This window comes from Ursus maritimus, unplaced genomic scaffold, assembly GCF_017311325.1.
Source record: "Ursus maritimus isolate PB19 unplaced genomic scaffold, ASM1731132v1 scaffold_14, whole genome shotgun sequence".
In the NCBI taxonomy this organism is placed as follows: Eukaryota; Metazoa; Chordata; class Mammalia; order Carnivora; family Ursidae; genus Ursus; species Ursus maritimus.
The window spans coordinates 36540863-36564298 of NW_024423786.1; the positions used below are offsets into that span (position 1 = coordinate 36540863).

General features: G+C 38.0%; 1 protein-coding gene across 6 annotated transcripts in view; it reads left to right on the forward strand.

Annotated features, from left to right (window-relative positions):
• SFMBT1 (Scm like with four mbt domains 1) overlaps positions 1 to 23436 on the forward strand; it is a 121821-nt gene that overhangs the window by 60964 nt on the left and 37421 nt on the right. For all 6 annotated transcript variants that reach the window (XM_040628691.1, XM_040628692.1, XM_040628693.1 and 3 more), the window contains 3 exons: positions 7460 to 7614; positions 14229 to 14323; positions 21887 to 22127. In XM_040628691.1, coding sequence (XP_040484625.1) covers positions 7587 to 7614; positions 14229 to 14323; positions 21887 to 22127 — 364 coding nt within the window. In that variant the 5' untranslated portion in view covers positions 7460 to 7586. The remainder of the gene's footprint in view (positions 1 to 7459; positions 7615 to 14228; positions 14324 to 21886; positions 22128 to 23436) is intronic.

Below are 23436 nucleotides of genomic sequence, written 5' to 3' on the forward strand. Positions count from 1 at the left end.
CCAACTGTGGAGCACCCCCAGCATAAGCTCTGTCCCTGTGCAGCTATCCACCCCCAGCCCAAGCTCTGTCCCTATGAAGCCATCCCATTCTTTTTAACCCTCATGATAGGAGGTGCCCCGATCTACAGACGGATGTTAGATCTTCATTTCTCCCTTAGTGTGGACAGTGTTCAAGCACACAGAGGCCCTTGCATTATACACATGGGGGTGTTTCTCCATGTATGCCCTGGAAGAGACAACAGTTTCATCTCTTTCCTTGAAAATGTTATGCTGCGTATTTCTTTATTTTCTTTGGGTATTTTTCTGAAGTACAGATTGGAAGTGGAATTGTGTGGTTGTAGAGAATGCAAGTTAAAATTTTTGGTGGAACAAAATTTCTCTCTAAAAGGGTTGTAGCCATTTGTGCTCTTCAACTAGTAATGACAGCATCCATTTCTCTCTATATTTTCACCTGTATTGGATGTTCCTAATCTTTTATTTTTGCCGGTCTGAGTGAGAAATAACTCATTTTAGCCCTTGACATTGAACATATTTTCATATGCTTATTATTTGCATTTCTTCTCTAAAATTCCTGTTCATACCTGACTTTTTTCTCCATTAGGTTTGGCCTTTTTTCTTTATTGATGCTTTCTGTGATTTATTTCTGTGATTTGTTGGTGCTTTCTGTGATTATGACTATTAATCCTTTATTTTCTTCTAGTCTGTGGCTTGGTTTTTAAAGTTGTTTATGGTGTCTTTCTGCTAATCAGAGGTTTTAAATGTTTTTAAATGTTCCATTTTATGGCCTCCTTACTTAGAGATGTCTGTGCTGTCCCAGGGTTTAAAACCATATTCCTGGGGTGCCTCGGTGACGCAGTCGTCAAGTGTCTGCCTTCGGCTCAGGGCGTGATCCCGGCGTTATGGGATCGAGCCCCACATCAGGCTCCTCCGCTATGAGCCTGCTTCTTCCTCTCCCACTCCCCCTGCTTGTGTTCCCTCTCTCGCTGGCTGTCTCTATCTCTATCGAATAAATAAATAAAATCTTTAAAAAAAATAAATAAATAAAATAAAATAAAACTATGTTCCCTTATGTTTTATTTTAATTTGTTTAGAGTCTTGTTTTTCATGGTTTGCTCTTTTGATTCACCTGGAATTTATTTATGTGGCAGCGTTGAAGTAAAGATCCAGTGTTTTTCCTCTTAGAATGGATAGCCAGTTCTTCAACACTCTTTGTGTGTTTGTCCTTTCACAATTGATATTGGATGCCATTTTATCACCTACTGTATCCTCATATGAATGCATCTGTTTCTCAGCCTCATTCTACTTTATTGACGTATTTGTCTTTTCTTGCACTAGTACCATACTATCTTAATATTTTGGTAGAAGAAACTAGCCTCATTATCATCTTTTACAAAAATGTGGCTGGGTTGTACATTTTCTCTTTTAGGTGCATTTTTAAATTAGCTTTTTATTTTATTTCATATATTTTTTAAGATTTATTTATTTCTTTTGGAGAGAGAGAGCCAGCTAGTGGGGAGGGGCAGAGGGGGAGAGAGAGAGAGGGAATCTCAAGCAGACTCCCCACTGAGTGTGGAGCCTGGCACAGGGCTGGATCCCATAACCCTGAGATCATGACCTGAGCCGAAACCAAAAGTTGGATGCTTAACTGACTGAGCCACCCAGGCACTCCTTAAATTAGCATTTTAAAATAAAATACCTTCTTGGGATTTTGATTAGAAAGAAAAACATTTCTCTAACACAGTTTTTAATGGCTGTGTAGTATTACATTGTATGCTTATGCCATATTTTACTTAAAAATTTCTCTTGTTAGTTCAAAACAACCCTTTTAAAATCCTGCCTCATTTAGCTTCTTAAATTGAGATATAAATAGAACATTGTATTAATCCAAGGTGTACAACATAATGATTTAATATATAAATATATTGCAAAATAATGACCACAGTAAGTTTTGGTAACATTCATCCCACATATAGTTACAAAAACTTTTTTTCTTATGATGAGAACCTTGAAGATTTACTCTCTTAGCAACTTTCAAATATGTGATACAGTGTTGTTAACTATAGTCATCATGCTGCACTTTACATCTTCAGGACGCATTTATTTTATAACTGAAATTGGTACCTTTTGACCACCCTCACCCGTCTTGCCCACCCCTCGCCCCTGGCAAGCACCAATCTGTTCTCTGTATCTATGAGTTTGGGGTGGTTTTTTTTTTTTTTTTTTTTTTTTATTATTATTCCATGTGTGAGATCATACAGCATTTGTTTTTCTCTGTTTAACTTATTTCACTTAGTGTACTGCTCTCAAGGTCCATCCGTGTTGTTGCAAATGGCAGGATTTTCTTCTTTTTTATTTCTGAAGATTTCTAAATATTTTTATACTCTGAAGAATATTCCATTGTGTATATGTGTGTGTATACCACATTTTTTTATCCGTTCATCCATCAGTGAACACTTAAGTTGCTTCCATGTCTTAGCTCTTGTACATAATGCTGCAGTGAATAGGGGAGTGTAGATAGCTTTTTGAGTTCATGTTTTTGCTTCCTTTGAATAAATACCCAGAAGGGATATTGCTGGATCATATGTTTTTTTGTATTTTTAATTTTCCAAGGAACCCCCTAACTGTTTTCCACAGTGGCTGCAACCAATTCCCATACCCACCAACAGTGCACGTGGGCTTCCCTTTTCCCATGTCCTTGCCAACGTTTGCTATCTTGTCTTTCTGATAACAGCATTCTCACAGGTGTGAGGCGATATCTCATCGCGGTTTTGATTTGCATTTTCCTGACAGTTGGTGATGTTGAACACCTTTAAAAAATTTTAGGGTATTCTTAAGTTCTGGATTTTGTTTAAAAGTTTTATTGGTTTTATAAATTCATTAGTACTGATTTGTTCAACTGAGATATATGTGCCTTGTGTTGGGTTTACATAATCATGGAAAAGTTGAGTTAGGGTCAGATTTAATTTAGATGTTGTGAGTGGCTAAGATTGACTTTATTAGACTTAATTTATTTTTTAAATTTCCCTAGTTAGACATGGGAGCAGTGGGTTAAAAACAACAGCAATAAACAACTTAATGAAACAATGGAAGATGTCTATCCCTAATAATCAAATTACATTGACATTTGACAGATGGAAGCAAAACATTTAATTTAGATAGCCTATCAGATGGGATGTGTACAAGGTCAGTAATGATTGACTGTTGTAGAGAGTGAAAAGCCAGTAGGAATCTGCATCTGTTGGGGAATGAAAAAATACAGTGACTGTGCCACAGGCATTTGCTGTCAAGGGCATTTACTTTACAGATATGCCCAAAATGGAGCATCGAATTTGCTGAATTGCTTGCATTTACCATATTTAACAGCATACTTCAAATTATTACTGGACTTCCATCTGTTAAGGTGAGGGATAGGAGTGAAAATTTAAACATTTCAGTGGGAACTTTCCTTTTAACTACCTGGTAAATACTTACTGAATTAAAATATTTTCTTGCAACTACTATGCGGACTGGATACATACCTCTAGATCCACAACTGAGTTTCTTTCCTTCTTCCTAAGTGCTTTAAAAGTTATTTATGTTGGATCTGTTAAATGATTTTGGCTGAGGATCTCTCCAACAGAAATCTCTCTTGCATTATTGTAACTTTATCACATAATAAATGCTCTTACTCAGTGTTTAGTCTTAGCCTTCAAAACAAAGTGCATTAACATGAAGCGGGCTAGTAGAGGCTTAGGGTGTGGACTGCATGTGTAAGCCAAAACAAGATGAAGGCAGGTTGTTGTTCATATGGCTTTCAGGTCTTTTAAAAGAGCTGTTAAAAGGAAAGTATTCCATGGTCTTACACTGATGCATCTCCAAAAATGAAACAGTGAATTCAGTTTCATTTTATTCTGTCTGGGTTTCATTTTCATTTTCGTTTTGTGTGTGTGTGTGGGGGGGTGTGTTTGAACTCAAAGCTTATTTGTACACTTAGCTTTTAGTATGGCTCATGCGGGCTTCAGTATGTCTTCTTAGAGCCCTTTGTAAGCATCTAGGCACTGTTTATTTCACTGAAATATTCTAAATAAGATGAGCAAGGTTCAGATCAGTTAGTTCATGAGAACTTATTTAAATGAATAACTCTAATGTGTCCTGGTCACCACTAAAGGAATTATAATACCAAAATCAATGATAAAATGAAAGTAAAACAATTTAATATGAATAGGAAATAAATGAAATAAAAGGAAATAAATGAAAAATGAATTTCCATATTCTAAGCTCCTGGATATTTTACTGGTTTTTTCCCCCTCATTGCCTAGAAAGAGAGCATGCTAGCAATAAAGAGATCTAACAGATGTTCCACAGCAGAAGTCTTCATTAGTTCATTTCTCATAATCCTGTTAAGATGATGAACGGATTGCTCATTGGTTAAAATCTTAGTGATGCTGTAAGATTGAAAAAATAGGAGCATCTGAGTGGCGCAGTCAGTTAAGCATCTGCCTTCTGCTCAGGTCATGATCCCAGAGTCCTGGGATCAAATCCCGCTTTGGGCTCCTTGCTCAGCAGGGAGTCTGCTTCTCCCACTGCCTGCTTCTCCCCCTACCTGTGCACGCGCTCTCTCTCTCTCTCTCTCTCTGACAAATAAGTAAATAAAATCTTTAAAAAAAAAAAATCACAGCCTTAACTTTCAGCTTCATAAGACTTGTGGTTTTCCCAACTCTCTCTTGTCCTTGGCTTTGAAGCTTCACTTATTTTATATATATGATATATGTGTGTGTGTGTGTGTGTATGTGTGTGTGTGTATTCTCAGTTTGCACTAGGTGGCTGTCTGCACAAAATACAGTGGCATATTCCAAGGGTTTATGAACATAAGCAGTGGATGACATGTTCAAAGCCTAGTGAACCAGCAGATGTTTATGTAGCCTTGGCTTTGCTACAGCAAACCCATGATGGAGTGGCAGGATGTTCTCTGTAGAGATGATGCACTCAGTGCCGGAGGAACGTGAATCAGTCAACATTGAATAGAGTAGACATTAACTCAGCATTTATCACGCAGCCAGCTCTGTGCCGAGTGCTGTTCACGGATTGTCTTACTTATCTTCATAGCAGTCCTCTGAAGTAGGTACAGTACGGTTATCTCTCTTTTACAAATGTGATGCCATTGGCACAAATGAGTTAAGTCATTTGTTAAAAGTCACAAATGTAGGAGCGCCTGGGTGGCTCAGTCAGTTGGGCGTCTGACTTCGGCTCAGGTCTTGATCTCGGGGTCCTGGGACCAAGCCCCACGTCAGGCTCTGCACTCAGCTGGGAGTCTGTTTGTCCCTCTGTCTCTCCCTCTGCCCCTCCCCCTGCACTCTCTCTCAAATAAATAAAATCTTTTTTAAAAAGTCACAAATGTAGTCAAACAGTGGACATGGGATTTTTAAAAGTTAATATAAATAATGTCCTTCATTTGCTTTTTCCACTCAGCGGTATAGACAACATTCCCATGTGCTTTTATGAATCTACCTAAATTCTTCTGATGATTGTAGAGTGTTTCCTAGTATAGGTGTATCATAATGTATGTGGCCATCCCATTCCCATTTGGTAGACATATAGGTTGGTCTCTGATTTCTCACTATTAAAGATAATACTGCAGCAAGCATCCCTGGTTATGAAGCCTCCCACACATGTGTTTTGTATGAAAGATTCTTAATACCAGCATTACTGCTCAAAGAGTTTGTCTTTTAAATCTTTATAAGTTAAATTATTTTTCATTAACTTCTTCTCCAAAAAGGTGGTACCAATCTACTCTGAAGTTCATCTGTCTTCCTTGCCAACACTGGACTTTTTAGTTTTAAAAATCTTACCAATCTGAAAGGTCAAAAAGTCGTATATAATTAAAAATTATTTTCCTCATTCCTAATGAGATTGAACACATTTTTATGAGCTTTAACTCTGATTTTTTAATGTGGATCAGTTACATATTTTGCCCATTTTTCTTTGTCGTTGTTGTTGAATTACAGGAGCTTGTATATGGAAATGAACCCATTATATGTTGCTAATATTTTCACCCATCTCCATTGTCTTATTTATTTATTTATTTTTAGTGAAGTATGATTGACAAATAATATTCTGTTAGTTTCAGGGGTAGAACATAATGATTCAATGTTTGTATACATTACAAAATGGTCATCAAAGTCAGTCTAGTTAATATCTATTACCATACATAGTTACAAAAAATAAATCTGTTTTCTTGTGATGAGAACTTTTAAGATATACTGTCTTACCTTTGAATTGTATTTATGGTGTCTTTTGCCATGTAGAAGTTTTATGCTTGCATATTTTCTTTGCTGTCATTCCCTATGGTTTCTCTATTTGGGTCCAGAGTGATCTTTTTTAAAACACAGATTTGATCATTTCCTTTCTATGCTTAAAGAAACCCCCAGTTGCTTCCCATTGAGAGGCAGTAAAATACAGCGCTTCAGGACAGGGAATATAGACATCTCGCTTGGTTTGAAACCTGGTTCTCGTACCTCCTCGCTGTGGAGCCCTGGGAAGGTCACGTACCTGTTCTGTGCCTGGGCAGGGTGGGGAGGAACTGCAGGTGGGAATGAAGTATTTTTCAGGGTAATGGAAATACTCTAAAACTGCATGTAGTGGCGGTTACACAACTCTGTAAATTTACTCAAAACTATAAAATATATACTTTTTAAAATGGGAAGTTTTGGTATGTGAATTATAATAAAGCTGTTTTTAAAAAATAAATGGGTTCAGAGCTTATTTTGGAGATGTTCGCTTTATAAGTGTAGCTATAAACTTTTGGGTTCTACATAATATTCTAGATAAATGGAGTGAAAAACTAGATAAAGTAATATATCCTTAATCTTTTTTTTTTTTTTTTAAAGATTTTGTTTATTTATTCGACAGAGACAGAGACAGCCAGCAAGAGAGGGAACACAAGCAGGGGGAGTGGGAGAGGAAGAAGCAGGCTCATAGCAGAAGAGCCTGATGTGGGGCTCGATCCCATAACGCCGGGATCACGCCCTGAGCCGAAGGCAGACGCTTAACCACGGTGCCACCCAGGCGCCCCTATATCCTTAATCTTATTCATTGGATAAGACAGAGTATTGAAAGCTCCCTTTTTCCTTCAGGAGTTCATTAGGAATTAAGAGTTTTTGTGGGTAGGAGTCATGGTGCTAAATATTACATCTAAGGTTAAAGAGTGATTCATATACATGTTAGTTATGATTTTTAGATATCAGGATCTTAATAGTGCTGTCTCTGCATACATACACACACACACACACACTCTCACACTCGCATTTACGTACACAGTCTCCAAAATTAGGAAAGGTATCCATTTTTTCTCTAATCCCCTCTGTTCTGCCAGTGTGTGTCTGTCTCATGTGCCCTCCCAACTCACTGGAGTGCCAGGTCTTATGAATGAGTTAACACACTTGGGCTTCAGGCTGTTTATGTGTTCTTTTTGATTTTCCAGCACTTTCATTTGGACCCTTGGATGCCCACTGAGCAGATGCTTGAGACCTGCAAGTAATCTTCAGATCGTAGCAGAAGCATAAGGCCTGTCCTTTGTGTGGGGAGGAGACAGCCCATGCTCTGTGGAAATGAACGGGGAGCAGCAGCTTGATGCAGGTATTGGTTTTGCTGAGCAGAATTCATTTTTCATAGTGCAGAATTCTCCTATGTATCTGTGTTGTCTGACTGGTCTTTCTACCATCGAATGGGAAGCTCTTTAAAGATGTCAGTTCTTTCCCTGGCAGAGAACCTGGCACTAGGGGGTACTTAGAATGTTTGCTGAAAAAGCAAGTAACTTTGATGAACAGATGTCTTTAAAAATTTTAATTTTGATAGTTCCTTTTGAATTATTTTGAAATAATTATAGATTCATGAGAAGTTGCAAAGATGGTACTGACAGGTCCTGTGTACCCTTCACCCAGTTTCTACCATCGGTTACATCTCCTGTAATATAGTACAGTATAAAAGCCAGGGAATTGACCTATGTATAAAGTATATGTAGTTCTCTGTCGTTTTATCGCATGTAGCTTCCCTTAACCCTCACTTTTGTCAAGATACAGAACTGGTCCATTACCACAAAGAGCTTTTCTCTACTACCCCCGTCATCTACCCGCCCCTCCCCCCAATCTTCTCTCACCCCAGGCAACTGTCTATTCTCCATCTCTGTGTCATTTCAGGAATGTTACATTAATAGAATCACATACATAGTAGGTGAGTTTTTGAGATTTGCTTTTTTCACTCAAGATAATGCCCTTGAGAGCTATCCAAATTCGTGTGTGTATCAGTTCCCTTTCATTGCCCAGTACTGTTCCATGGGTGTACTACAGCTTGGTTAACTGTTTATCTGCTGTAGCACATTGTGGTTGCTTCCGGTTTTTAGCTATTACAAGTAAAGTTGCTGTGAGCAGTCGTGTACCTGAAGATTTCATTTTTCTGGGGTAGATGCCTAGGAGCACAATTGCTGGATCCTGTGTTTGATAAAGAAACAGCCAAACTACTTTCCAGAGGGGCTGTACATTCTTACCAGCAATGGATGAGAGATCTGGTTGCTTCACACCCCTCTGCCATTTGGTATTGTCACTGTTTTTCAGTTTTGATTTGATCTGTGTGCTTTGTATGGCTGTTTAGTGGATGCCCTAGGTATAACACTATCTATACAGAACATACTTTCCCGGTGTCATTGTTCTGTTATTTGAGCCAAGTTTGGAAACTTTACCTACTTTTATATCTCTTTACCTTTATAATTGTCTTAAATATTTCCTCTACAGACTTTGAGAACCACATCAGACACTGTTAAAATTTTGCCTCAAACGGTCAAACATAATTTAAAGTCAGAAGGAGGGGGAAAATATATTATACTTTCCATTATTCTTACTCTTGAAATTGTCCCTTATTCCTTCCTGATTTTCTAAGATTCCTTCTTCTGTCATTCCATTTCTGTTTACAGAATTTTTTTAGCCTTTTTTTTTTTTTTAAGGGTTGATCTGCTAGTGATAAAATATTTTACCTTCCTATGACAGTGCCTTGATTTCCCTATTCATTATTGAAGGATATTTTTGCTGGAAATGGAATTCTGGGTAAAAAATTATTTTCTTTCATCTCTTGAAAAATACCGTGCGTTCTGGCCTCCATGGTTTCCGATGAGAAATCTGTTCACATTGGAATCCCCTCTCCTCCATTCACCTTAAGAGAGGTATTGTTTCTCTTGGCTGCTTTCAAGATTTTGACTCTTGGTGTATCTTTGCATGTGTTTCCTTGGGTTTATCTTGTTTCAGGTTTTCTTAGTTTCTTGAATCTTATGTCTTTTGCCAAAATTGGAAAATTGTCAGCCATTATTTCTTCAAATACTTTTTCAGCCCTGTTCTCTTTCTCTTTTTCTGGGACTCTGCAGGTCCTGGTGTTAGATCTTTTATTGCTGTTCCACACTCTGCATTTTTTTCAATGTTTTCTTTCTGTTGTTTAGATTGGGTGTTTTCTTTTGCTCTGTCTGTAATTTTAGTCATTCTTCCCTCTATCCTTCTTATTCTGCTAAGGGGCTTACTATGGAGTTTTCTCATGGTTATAATATTTTCAATTCCAAAAATTTCTATTTTGAGCCAAAGAGGGAAGAGAATGGGAATAGCCCCAACTTGAGCCTCAACCCTGCTCTTCTAACCAGGTCCAGTAGCTTGTCTTGAATAGTTAACTTTTCAGTTTGTTGTGTGCCTTCAGCTAAATTCACAACTTTGAAATAGTTGATTTTCATCATTTTTAGCCAGTGTTTTTGCTATTTTTCTGGGAGAGTGGGTTCACTAAGGTACTTACTCTGCCATTTAAGAAGTTGATCAGTGTTTTGTTTTAAATGTTATTAATTCATGGGTTTAAAGTTGCATGCATGTGTATGCACAAACACACACGTACACACACGTATGTGATGAGTTTGATTCCATTGCTGTCATCCTTCATTTGATGATCAAACTGCCTTATTCTAGAGCAATGAGCGTTCTTTTAGATTGGTTCCCGTATTCTTTTGGTGTGATGTCATGTATCTTTGATAATTCTAGTCCTTGCTTTCTAGTATAGTAAGATTCCCAGGTACCTCTCGCACATTTTCTGCCTCAAACTTACGTTCTACTGTTTCTTGGGGAAACTGTGTAATTTTTTTTTTTTTTTGACCATGGATATAATATTTAGAGACTGCATTCTGGGTGCTGGGGTGCTCATTGATACAGGTTGTCATTTCTTGTAGACCTTATCTGAAGACATAGCTAGAAACTACATGTCTTTTGAAGAGAAGAGATTCAGATGGCTTCATTTTATGTTCACAGTTTTAATTTAAAATTGCAGGGCTTTTACTTCTTTGATTTTATGCTCGTGTCTCTTTTCTTTCGGAATTGTGTTGTTTCATAATGATGTTAATATCATCACTTATTTTTACCCTGTAATGTTTCTATAATTTTTCAACAGTACCAACATTCCAAGTATTAATAAGATAACAGTGTCAGTTTTAAAATTTCTTTATGGTTTTTGTCTTTAAATATATTCCACTGGGGTTTGCAGTCAGGTATTATATCTTAATATGACATGAAGTAATCCTGTTTTCCTTATGGTTATGTCACCAACAGTTAGGCATATTTGTTTCAGTTCATTTTCAGTTGGAATTTTTTCCCTTTGATTTAAATATGTTTCTCAAATTGTATTAAAGTATCTACATAGTGATAAATTCAAAATTATGTAACAACATTCCCATTTCCAATCTGGTACTATTCATCTTTTTTGTTTTTCCCTATATATACAGCTGGTTCTTATTATCTTACTCTTCTCTTGTTCATTTAAAAATTACAAACAAGTATGTGTGTGAGCATATACATATATATATTCGTAGTCGTATCTCTTAGATACTGAAGATTATCCCACATCAGTATGTAGTCATCTTTCTCTCCTTTTTACAGCTATATAGATGCATATATATTTTATTCAGCCAGTTCCTTACTGATGGACATTTGGGTTGTTTCCAGTTTTGGTATTACAGTAGTGCTGCAATGAATAGCTTTGTACATATGTCTTTTTGTATTTTTGCCAGCTTATCTTTGGGATAGATTCCTAGAAGTGGGATTGCTGGATCCAAAGGTAAATACATATGTATTTTGCTAGCTGTTGCCAAGTTCTCTTTCACCAGGGTTGTGTCATTGTGCTTTTCCTGCTTAAGCACATCCTTACCGTAGAGTAAGTTGTCAAATTTTGGAATTTTTTTCCCAATCTGATACCTCAGCGTAGTTTTAATTTACACTTCTTTTAAAATGAGTAAATTTGCACATCTTTCCCTATGTTTAAGGACCATTTGCATTTCTTTTTGATAAATTCTCTTTTCATGTATTTTGCTCATTTTTCTATCAGATTATTAGTTTTTTTTTCTTCTTGGCTTGATAGTAGTTTTTAATTTATGAGAGGTTTTAGTTCTTTAAATCATTATTTTTAATGTTGTTGTTTATTTTTTATTTGTAAATTAGCATGCTGTTTGTGGGAGAAGGTTCCTGGCTAAAGACCGTGAGTGTTCGGCCTTATTATGGTTTAGTAATGGAAATTGACTTTCTACTGACCTGTGCTTCCAGGATGCTCCCAGTGTAGTCTTTGTTGGCTTGTTACATTTCTGGTGAAAAATTTCAAACAAGTAAAAGCAAATGGAAAACAACACAACAAACACACATGGATAAAAATGAATGGAAAACAATATAGCAAACACCCATGGAACCTGCTGTGAAGAATTAATGTTATAATTGTCCAGTATTTGTTCCCATGTTCTCATTCCTGTCAAATATCCTTAACACAGAGTTTGCCATTTTAATCCCTTTGAGGCGTATACGGTTCAGGAGCGTGAAGTACGCTCACGTTGCACAGCCGTCACCACAGCGCGCTCCAGCACTTTTTCATCTTCCCAAACTCAAACTCTGTACCTACCGCACAATGACAAGTCCCCATCTCCCTTTCTCGCCAGTCCTCCGCAGCCACCACTCTCTTCCCATCTCTCTGGGTTTGACTGCTTTAGCTCTTGGTGTGAGCGGACTCATAGCGTCTGTCCTTTTGCAGGCGGCTCACTTGGCATCGTGTCCTTAGGTTCACCCGTGTTGTCAGATGTGCGAAGATTTCCTTCTTTTTTAAGGCTGAACAATACTCCACTGTATGTATGGACCACCTCTTGTTTATCTGTTTACGAACATGTGGGTTGTTTCCACCTTTTGGCTCTCTCTCTTATGACTGTTATTGCTACGAACCTTTGTGGACAAATATCTGAGTCCCTGCTTTCAGTTCTTTGGGGAGGTACCCAGAAGGGGAATTGCTGGATCATAGGGTGGTTGTATTTTTAATTGTTTGGGAAACCACCATGTAGTTTTCCACAGTGGCTGCACCATTTTCCATTCCCAGACCAGCAGTGCACAAAGATTCCAATTTTTCACATTCTTGTCAACACTTGTTTTCTGCTTTTTTGGATAATGGTCATTCTAGTGGGTGTGAGATGTGTCTCGTTGTGGTTTCAATTTGCATTTCCTTTATGTTGTTGAACATGTTTTCATATGTTGTTTCCCTTTTCTTGGGGAAAGAGATAAAACCTAATAGAGTTTAAGCCTCTTTTGTACTTCCCTTCTGATCCTGTTTTCTCCTCTAGTCTCCAAGGTAGCACTGTTGAAGTCGATGTATATGTTTGCCACCTTTGTTCTTACACTCTTATTAATACGCATGCATTTATAAACATGATACTGCAAAGTTTCCTTTGAAGTCTAAACTGTATCTTGTGCTTTTCATTCTGCACCTGCTGTTTTTATTCGATGTGGGGTTTTTTTTTTTGAGATTTATCTATGTCGATACTAGTTCATTCATTTCTCTGCTATATAGTATTACTCCATTGTAGAATTGCCGTAATTTATCTCTTCTCCTACTGATTGCTTTTGCCTGGTGCTATTCCAAGCAGTGCTGTGGTGAGCATCCTTGTACTTGCCTCCTTGTGTTTGTCTGAAGCATAGGCTCCCCTAGGATGTACTCCTTCAGCAACTGTTTATTGTGAACTTGCTAGTGCCAGGCATCGTTTTGGGCAATGGGGATACATCAGGAAACAAAACCCTGCTCTTAGAGAGTTTATGAAAATTGGGATTATTGGATTCTGGAATATTTGAATCTTTGCCCACTCAACAAAAATTTATTGAGTCTGCTGTGACAGAGATACAGGAGTGACCAAAACGAAGTCCTGTCTTGACAGAGTTTATTTTCTTTCTAATGGGGAGGATAAAAAGATGTATGGCATACTGTCAAGTAGAAATGAATGCCTTTAAGATAATGAAAGCGAAGTCTGGGGTTTCTGCTTTAGATAAGTACTGATGGAAGGCCTTTCTGGAGAGAGGACGTTTGAGGAGAGGCTTGAATGAAATGAAGCTGGGAATGACACTGGGGAATGAGTCTTTGAGCTGAGGAAATAAATGCCGAGGAGGCTTTGAGGAAAGAACACGATTAGAGAATAGTAAGAATCCCAGGGTCACTTGAGTGCAGGGAGCAAAAGAGGCTGGTTGGGATGAAGTAGCAGGGAAGGTAGCCAGAGGTCAGGCCATGTTGGGCCTTTGCAGTCTCCCAAAGAGTTTAGATTTTATTATAATTGGGATTAAAAGGTGAAAGATATAGTGGGTAGGTCTTGAGCTAGAGAGAAAGCAATCGAAATGATGGGAAGTGGTTAGACTCGGGATATATTTTAAAGGCGGTACCTGCAGAATTTTTTGATGGTTTTGATATAAGATGTGGAAGAAAAGTTAGAAAACAAGGATAACTCCACATTTTTGGATTGGGCCAAAATACAGACTGGAGGTGTCTTGTACTGAGTTGGAGAGTACCAAGGAAGAATCGGGTTGAAAATTGAAGTTTGAAATGCCTATTAGGTATCTTAAGTAGTTGGCGTTAGATGCTAAATGATAGTCCAAAGTGATTGTAATAGTTACACTCTCACGAGCTTTATATGATGCATTTGAGTGAGTCCTGACGGATTCCAGCAGGAGACAGCATGTCACACTCCTGTGCTGTTGGGATTCATTGATAATCAGTGCAGAAAGGGAACCTGCCATTTAAAAAGAACACGTGATTATTTTGTGTGCAAAATTGATTAACTTGTTGTGAAGTAAATTGTGTAAGGGTTACTAAGTTTATGTTTTCATACCTTGAGTTTTCTTTAATTGGGGCTCACCTGTTTCCTTTTGTTTTGATTTTAATTCCAGATGCTGGATCTGGTGTGGAAGAAGTGGAATTAAGCTGGGAAGATTATCTAGAAGAGACAGGGTCCACTGCAGTTCCCTACGGATCTTTTAAACATGTGAGCAGTGACTGTATTTGTTTTACAAACTATATCCCATTCCTCCTTTGACTGACCGTAGCATCATTAGAGAGTTTAGAGTTATTTTAAGTTGGGGCACTTGGAAGGATTTGAGTGCTTTTTCCTTTTTCCCTCCTCCTGCCACCCTCATTAAGAAAACTGGACATGTTTTATTTTTTTCCAGTGTTATTTTTAAGTAATCTCTGCACTCAGCTTGGGGCTTGAATTTACAGTCCTGAGGTTGAGAGTCACATGCTGTACTGACTGAGCCAGTTAGGCCCCCTAGACATATTTTAAAATCCTTTTTGGTTTTGTGTATTTGCTGCCACTCAATGCAGGACTTATCTTTTTGACTAGTCATGAATATTCCTTTATTTTTGTCAAAAAACCCTCATTAATTGAAGAAAATGGTTTATTTTCGTGCACTGTGTTTTATGACCGTTGGCTTGCACATTGGGAGTAATTTCAGTAAATTACTGCTTTCTCTCATGTTGGGCAGAAACATGAGTAATGTCATGCAGTGGGTCAGATTAGTGGCCAGTGCAGCAGAGTTTTATGCCCTATAGCCCAGTTTAATTCTTAATCCATTGACATATTTGTCTTGTGTGATGCCTTTAGAATGTAGGAAAATACTCCAAATTTTATTAATAATTTATATTCAGACCTAATTTTTTAACCTGTTCACTTACACTCCCTCTTAAAACACAGAATTATTGATTCTATTGATTTCCTCTTTGTCTTAGTCTGTTCAGGCTGCCATAACACAATATTGTAGAATGGGTGGCTTAAAGAACAGAAGTTTATTTTCTCACAGTTCTGGAGACTGGAAGTCTGAGATCAGGATGTCGTCATGGTTAGGTTCTGGGGAGGACTCTTTTCCTGGTTTGCTGACAGCCTCCTCACTGTGTCCTCCCATGGCAGAGAGTGAGAGAGCAGGCTCTCCTGTGTCTCTTCTTATAAGGACACTAATCTTACTGGATCAGGGCTCCACTCCTATGGCCTCCTTTCCCCTTTACTGCCTCCATTAATAACAAATCACAAATAATAGTCACATTGGGAGTTAGGATTTGAACATATACATTTTGGGGAGACGCAGTTCACTCCATAGTAGTGTTCAACAAGGCATAGTTCTTTGTTCTAGGATTTGGGAAGGCAGAAATGCTCACTCAGAATTGTTTGATTTTGTGAAGTTGAACCGTGTTCTTAAAAGTGTTTTTATAAGCTGTGGAGTCCTGCTATTTTCAGTTTGTTTCGTAAAAACTCAGTCATGATTGTTGTCCTTTCTATTTTTTTGGTTCATTTATGTCTTTCTTAAATTGCAGTGGTGAGATACATACATTTAAGTAAGGATTTCATTTTATAGTATATTGACTAATCTTTTATAATCGTTTTCAATTTTTTTTACATAGAAAGTCTATTTGTGATCATGTAATATTTTTGAATTCTTGTTTTTAATGTTATTACTAATCTGATATGTGTTTATACAAGCTTATTTATACTAAAATGAAAATGGAGGACAGATTTTCTGACAAAATTCTGGATCTAAAAAAATGTCATTTTAAAGAGACAGATTCCACCTCTCCTCTTTGACAAAGCAACAGGAGAGAATGAAAAAATAGATGTATACTCTCTCATCATCAAATGTAGAAAATGTTTGTAAGCTTGAATCAGTATACCATGAAGGGCTGCTAAATATAGTGAAAATCAGGCACTGGTATAGGAAGATGCTGGGACGGGATGCCGGTGGATAGCTGATCACAGGCGAATCTGGTAGAACTCAGATCTCCAGAACAATGGAGATGGATGTTTAAGCCTCTGGCAAGAGTTTCATAGGACCCAGTTTGGAATAAAGGAGGGAGGGAAGATGGGGCTAAAAAAGAAATTCGAGGTAAAACCACATTTGCAAGGAGGACAAGTCTAAGGTAATAGAACAGTTTTCCTCATGGTACGTGTCTGGTGGAGGAAACAGCACCAGCTTTGGGAATGGCACTAAGCTTTATCTGGGTCTTCTAGAACAGAAGCTTTAAGCCGCTAGGGGAGAGGATGCAAACCCTGTTAACCCCAGGATGCAGGTGATGGAGATAAGACAGAAGAAATAAAAGCCTTTTGTCCCTGGGAGAGGGGTAGGAATACAAGCTAGAGCAATTGCGGTCCCCTACAGTTGGGTGAGGGGTAAGATCACTGAGAAATTCCTGCTTCTAAGACTCAGGACACAGAGCCTGACTGAGACTGAGGCTGAATCTCAGAGAATGTGCTTTCCTGCTTGTCCTCAACCACCAAGTTAGGAAATGTTGGGTAACAAAGGTCTGTGTGTAGGAGGCAGACAAGAGTGTGCAGAGAGGTGGTCTCTGAGATGCAGTCAGAAAGAGAAGACCTAAATCTGAGGGTGGAGCAGCAAATATTGAGGGGAAAGGCCCTCTGGCAAATGAGCCTATACCTTAAATAGAAAACGCTAATGTATCTTGGAGCTTGTGGTGTAGTGTGAATAACTAAACAACAACTAAACCCAAACCCAGTTCCACTCCTAACTACGTTGACTTAACCTTCTCCCTCAAATTTAAGGCCTAAAAAGAAACATGCCCATTCCCAGGCATAAATGTTATTTGCCTCAATCTTGATTATTCTATACAGGATGTCTGGTTTTTAACCAAAAATTATAGGACACATGAAGAAGTAAGAGAAAACTAGCAAACTGTCAAGAGACAGAGCATTCAACAGAACCAGACTCAGAAGGCCCAGATATTGGAACGATCAGACAGTTTTAAATAACTATGAGTAATAGGTTAAAGTCTCCAGCAGGATAGGTGGGCAACATGTGTGAATAGAAGGGGATTTCCATAAAGATGGACACTATTAGAGTCAAGTGGAAATCACAGAAATGAAAAACATGGTAATAAGAGATGTCGATTGCCTTTGACAGGCTTATTGGAGACTTGACACAAATGAGGAAAAAGTCAGTATACTTGAAGATAAGTCAATATAAATTGCCCAGACTTGAAATGTGAAGAGAAAAAAGGTGGAAAAAAACCAGGGCAGAACATCCAGCAGCTGCAGACAGTATAAAAAAAACTTAATGGTTGTGTAATTGGAATCTCCGGAGAAAAGAAAGTGAGGAAAACGTATTTGAAGAGTATAATTGACCACAGTAGTAGAAGAAAGGAGAAAAATAACATTATCAACACACTATATAGAGAAAAATATTTGGTAAAATTCCACACCCACTCATGATACAAAAAAGTCTTAGCAAACTATAGATGGGAATTTCTTTAATTTGCTAGAGGATATCTATAAAAAATCTACAGCAAACTTTATTAATAGTAGTATGATGATACCCTTTTAAATATGGAACAAGATACAACTTGTCTAACATGACTTCTGTTTGATATTGTTTTAGATAAGATAAGAAAAACCATTAAAATGTATAAGGATTATTAGGAAGAAGGGAAAAAAATGTCATTATTTACAGATGAATAAAATAATTTACAGATATAAAATTAATGACTAACTTTAGCAAGATTATTTGAAACAAGGTAGCATAAAAAATCTATTGTATTTCTAGGGACACCTGGGTGGCTCAGTTGGTTGAGTGTCCAGCTCTTGATTTCAGCTCAGGTCATGATCTCAGGGTTGTGAGATCGAGCCCCATGACGCTTAAGATTCTCTCCCTCTGCCCCCCCCAAATATATATCCATATCCATTATATATCCATTATATTTCTGTATACTAGTGACAAAGAAAAGTGGAAACTGAAAGATGTGATTTACAATAGCCTAAAAACATTAAATGGCCAGGAATAAATGTAACAAAAATTTGTAAAGTAACTTCAAACCGTTATTGATATGTTAAAATGAAGGAATATACTTTGTTTATGTAATGGTAGATTCAGTGTTGTAAAGATGTAAGTTCTCCCCAAAGAGACCTGTAGATTTACTGCAACCCATGTCAAATACCAAAAAAACTTAGGTAGAAATTGACAGTCTGATTCTTTTTTTCTTAAAGATTTTTTTTGTTAGAGAGAGAGAGCAAGCATGAGAGTGTGAGCACGAGTGGGGGTGAGGGAGCAGAGGGAGAGGGAGAAGCAGATTCCCCGCTGAGCAAGGAGCCTGAACATGGGGCTCGACCTCAGGACCCTGGGATCATGACGTGAGCCGAAGGCAGACGCTTAACCTACTGAGGCGCCCCTACAATCTGATTCTAAAGTTTATGTGGAAATACAGAGGAGCGAGGTTAACCAGATAGAGTTAAAGACAACAAGAAGACTCGCTGCACTGGATATGAAACTTAATTAAGGCAGTGTAGTACTGCTCTAAGGAAAAACCATCAGAACCAGATCCACTTTGTAGGGACACTTAGAATAAAGGTGGCAATTTCCAGTGGTGAGGAAAGGTCAGTTGTGTATCTGTACCTTCAGACAAATAAAATCTGACTCCTACCTACTGTCATATGTGGAGATTAATTCAAAGTGGATATTAGTTCTAAATAAGAAAGATTTCTAGAAAATATAGTATTTTATCTTTATGACTTTATGGATAGGGAAAATTTGTTTAAAAATACAGAAAAAGCACTAACCTTTTAAAGGAGAAACACCGATGAATCAGAGTACATTAAAATTAAGAACTTCTGTTCATCGAACAACACCATCAAGAAAGTGAGAAAATATTTGTAACACAAGTAACGGACAGAGAACAGATATCCAAAATACAGAATTGACAAAGAAAAAAAATAGGCAAGAAACTTAGCCATTTCCCAAAAGAAGAAATCTGAATGACTAATAAAGCTTTTCATCTTCATTAATAATGAAAAAATGCAAAAGAAAGTCACAATGAGATTCATAGCACACCTTCCAGAATGGTTAAAATGAAAAAGACTGAACATACACAAATGTTGGTTAGTATGTTGGAACAAAATGACTTAAATAAGTAAAATATTTTTAAAAAGGATTTTTCCTACACTGCTGGGAGAGTAAACTGGTATAGCCACTTTGGAAGTGGTTTGGCTCTGTTATAGCAGTCCACGTGTGTATGCACCAGAGACACAAATGTTTGTACTGTCATGGCGGTATTATTTATAGTCTTTCAAGGCTGCAGACTTCTCACAATGCCTACTATCTGTAGCATTAGAATGGATAACTTGTATAATGGACTACTATACAGCAACGAGAAGAAATTATTAAATGCAGCATGAATGAATCCATAAGCAATGCTGGGCTAGAGAAGAGCCCACACAGAAGAACTTCATACTGCATAATTCTACTAATGTAGTGTTAACACACAGACAATATTTACAGTGTTATAATTCAGGGTAGTGATTACCTTTCAGGAGTACAACAGGGCAGTAATGAGAAGGGGGAACGATTTTTGTACAGGATGTAGGACTTTCCTTCCCTGACTGTCTTCCCAGGACTCCCCTCATTTCTCAGTGTTTGTGATTTGCTCTGTTGCATTAACTTGTCTGGGCTGCGTAGTTTCCCCCAGTGTTTGATAGTTCCTCGTTCCTCTCAGTCTTTCATGGCCTGGACATTTTGAAGAGCATTTTACATATCAGTTATCCTGTAGAATATTTCTCAATTTGGGTTTGGGCTTTTCTCATGATTAGCTTGAGTTTATGCATATTTGGGAAGAATTTCACATTATCTTGGGGCACCTGGGTGGCTCAGTCGTTGAGCGTCTGCCTTTGGCTCAGATCATGATCCCAGGATCCTAGGATTGAGCCCCACGTCAGGCTCAGCGGGAAGCCTGCTTCTCCCTCTCCCACTCCCCCTGCTGGTGTTCCCTCTCTCGCTGTGTCTCTCTCTGTCCAATAAATAAATAAAATCTTAAAAAAAAAAAGATTTGGGAAGAATTTCATAGAAATGATATGTGCTTTTCTTACTCTATGATATCAAGCGTATACAATACTGATGTTTTAAACTGGTGATGTTAACTTTCATCAGCTAGTTAAGGTGATGTCTGCCATATTTCTTCATTATGATGTTACAGTAGTATTCCCCTTTGGAATTATGTAAGAAACTTGTAGGAGAACCGTTGTGATTATGTAAATATCATAGTCATTTTAGCGCTGATCCATGATTCTTGCCTACAGTGTTTATTTCTATGGTTTGTCGTCTAATGGTGGTTTTCTGTTTTTTGGTTTTTTTAAGATTTATTTATTCATTTATTTGAGAGAAAGAGAGTGAACAAGAGAGAGCACAAGCTGGGCGAGGGGCAGAGAGAGAGGGAGGAGCAGACTCCCTGCTGAGCAGGGAGCCCAATGTGAGACTCGATCCCAGGACCCTGGGATCATGACCTGAGCCGAAGGCAGACGCTTAACCGACTGACTCACCCAGGTGCCCCTGGTTTTCTGTTTCTGTCATTTTTCTCTGTATTTATTAATTGGTCTTTTACTCTAAGGATCTATCCCTTCTTTGTTAATTATTTTTTACAGGATGGACTCCTGGATATTGTTTAAATCTATGGGTTATAATCCATTAATCTTTTTCATCTTATTGCTCAAATTGTCCCTAATATGAACACTGGGGGATCTTTCTGGTTGGCTCCCATGTCCTTTCCAAATGCCCCCATCATTTTTGGAGCATTTTCTTACTCTCTGGCATCACGAGATCTTCCAGGAGCTTACTGTGTTTTCCCTACTCCAGAATTGGAATCACTTATTTCTCCATGGAGCCCATGTTCTTTTTTTATTGGAGGATAGCATTTATAAATCAAGAATTTGTACAGTAAGTTTGCTTATTGCTGATGAGTATCATTGCTTATAGTCCCTGTCAATTCACAGAGCTGGGAAATGTATCAGCACACACATACGTGCACATCTGTACTAGTTTCTGTCTGTCATTATGTCATTCTGACACTGCTGATTTTCCAGCTCACCACCACAAGGTTCATGATAGTCTGCTCTTCCCTTGTTTTCACTTCTTTCTCCAACAGTGAGAAACGTGGCTCTCATTTCCCACAATATATGTATTACACACATGAAGTAGTTCCGGAATTGCTCACCTTTGCGACCATGTAATTTATCATCTGAATTAGGACACTTGGAGAGAAAAACAGGGCATTATTAATTATTATTTAAGGATAACAGGTGTAAACATAGACTGTTTCAGGGAAACTGGGAGGTGTGCTCCCTACATACGGTACATTGTTATACTAATTTATAATAACCATTTTGAGCTGCTTTTGTCCTTCCCCTTTTTTAGCTTCATAAATTTTTTTGAAGAATGGAGAAATCACTCTTGAAAACATAATGTGCTGAAAGTTATTAAAATGGTGAACATTTAATGATTTATATACTTAATAGAAAACATTTTCTGTAATCATAGTAGGCTGCTTTGGTGAAAAAGACTGAGTTCTACTAAAATTCCTTTGGAGTCGGCTGGAACCGAGCAGCATGCTGCTCCCGGTTTCGTTTGGATCACTGCTGTGAGTTAGAATGGAGTTTCTAAGGTTTCCCTTGAGAAGGTTTTATTTCATTTAGTGCTTCAGAATTGTAAGTCTTAAAAAGAATGTTGGCTAAAGAAATACTCATTTGAGATACTTATCTGGTGGTTAGTAACATTTCCCTGTTCAGGTGGACACACGTTTGCAAAATGGATTTGCTCCTGGGATGAAACTGGAGGTGGCTGTGAAAACAGACCCTGAAACCTACTGGGTTGCCACCATCATCACCACCTGTGAGCAGTTGCTGCTTCTCCGCTACGATGGTTACGGCGAGGACCGGAGGGCCGACTTCTGGTGTGACATCAGGAAGGCTGACCTCTACCCCATTGGGTGGTGTGAGCAGAATAGGAAGACCCTCGAAGCCCCAGAAGGTAATAAAATACTTGCTGTCGAGATGTGATATGGTACTGCTGTGTCCACAACTTGAGGTTTTCGTTCTCCCATGCACATAGGTTTTTCTAACTTTCTGGGGTGAGCATTTTGAATGAAAATATTGATAAGGAATAATGCACATTTCCCTATCTTTAAGAATTATTTTTGGGCTTCATAAAACCTGGGGTTTTTACCATACTCCTAGGGAGCATCAGTTGCTTATCATCCTGTAAAACCGTGAGGTTCTCGGAGTTTGGGACTTGTTGGTCTGTTTGTCTTGAAGTACATTGGGCCAGATTGCTGTGCTGTGGATTCTCTTCTGGTTTTATTGTCCTCCGTCTTCTCACCCCTAGGTGATCTGGGACCTATGAATTCTTAAAATGAGTCAACTGAAGTCCCCTTCCAGGGAAAAGCCTTACTGGGAGTAGAATCCAAATTAAGTAGGACAGAAGGAGGAGGAAAGTCATGTAAAGGTGGAGAAAGGGAAAGAAGGCTTCAGGTTTAAGAAAATACCAGAGCTTATATGTTTTTCTTTCAACTTCTTACTTGGATATAATTTCAGATTTACAGAAAAGTTACAAAAATAGCATAGAAAATTCTTAGAGACTTTTTGCTAAGTTTCCCTAAATGTTGATGTTTTATCAAATTTATGTTATTCATCCTTCTCCCTCCTTCCCTCTGCTTCTCACACACACAGGCGCACGATTTTTCAGTGAACCATTTGAGAGTCGGTTGTAGGTATGATGCCCTTGTACTCAGACCTTAATGTACTTGTAAGGACACTCATCAGCACAGTAACGTAACAAAATAAGGAAATTGATATAGCACTATTATTTAATGTGTAGATCTTATTTAGTTTTTACCCAGATGTTTTTATAGTAAAAGGAAATCCCAGATCATGTGTTGCATTCAGTTGTCATGTCTCATAAGATTCCTTTAATTTGGAACAGTTTCTCAGTCTTTGACTTTCATGACTTCGACATTTTTGAAAGTTACAGGCCAATTTTCCCAATAATGTTGATTATGCCTTGTTTATTTTCCTGGTCCAAGATTCAGTCCAGTATCATACATTGCGTTTGATTGTCATGTCTTTTTAAAAGTTTCCTTAACCTTTCTTTGTCTTTCTTGGTGTTGATGTTTTTGAAGAGTACAAGCCAATTATTCTTTTAGAATGTCCCACAGTTTGGGTTTGTCTGATGTTTCCTTAGACTCAGATTGTGCACTTTTGGTAGGAAAAATGCAGAAGTGACTCTCTGTCCTTCTAGGGCATCAGTCATTATAGGACACACGTGCTGTTGTTTTGTCCTG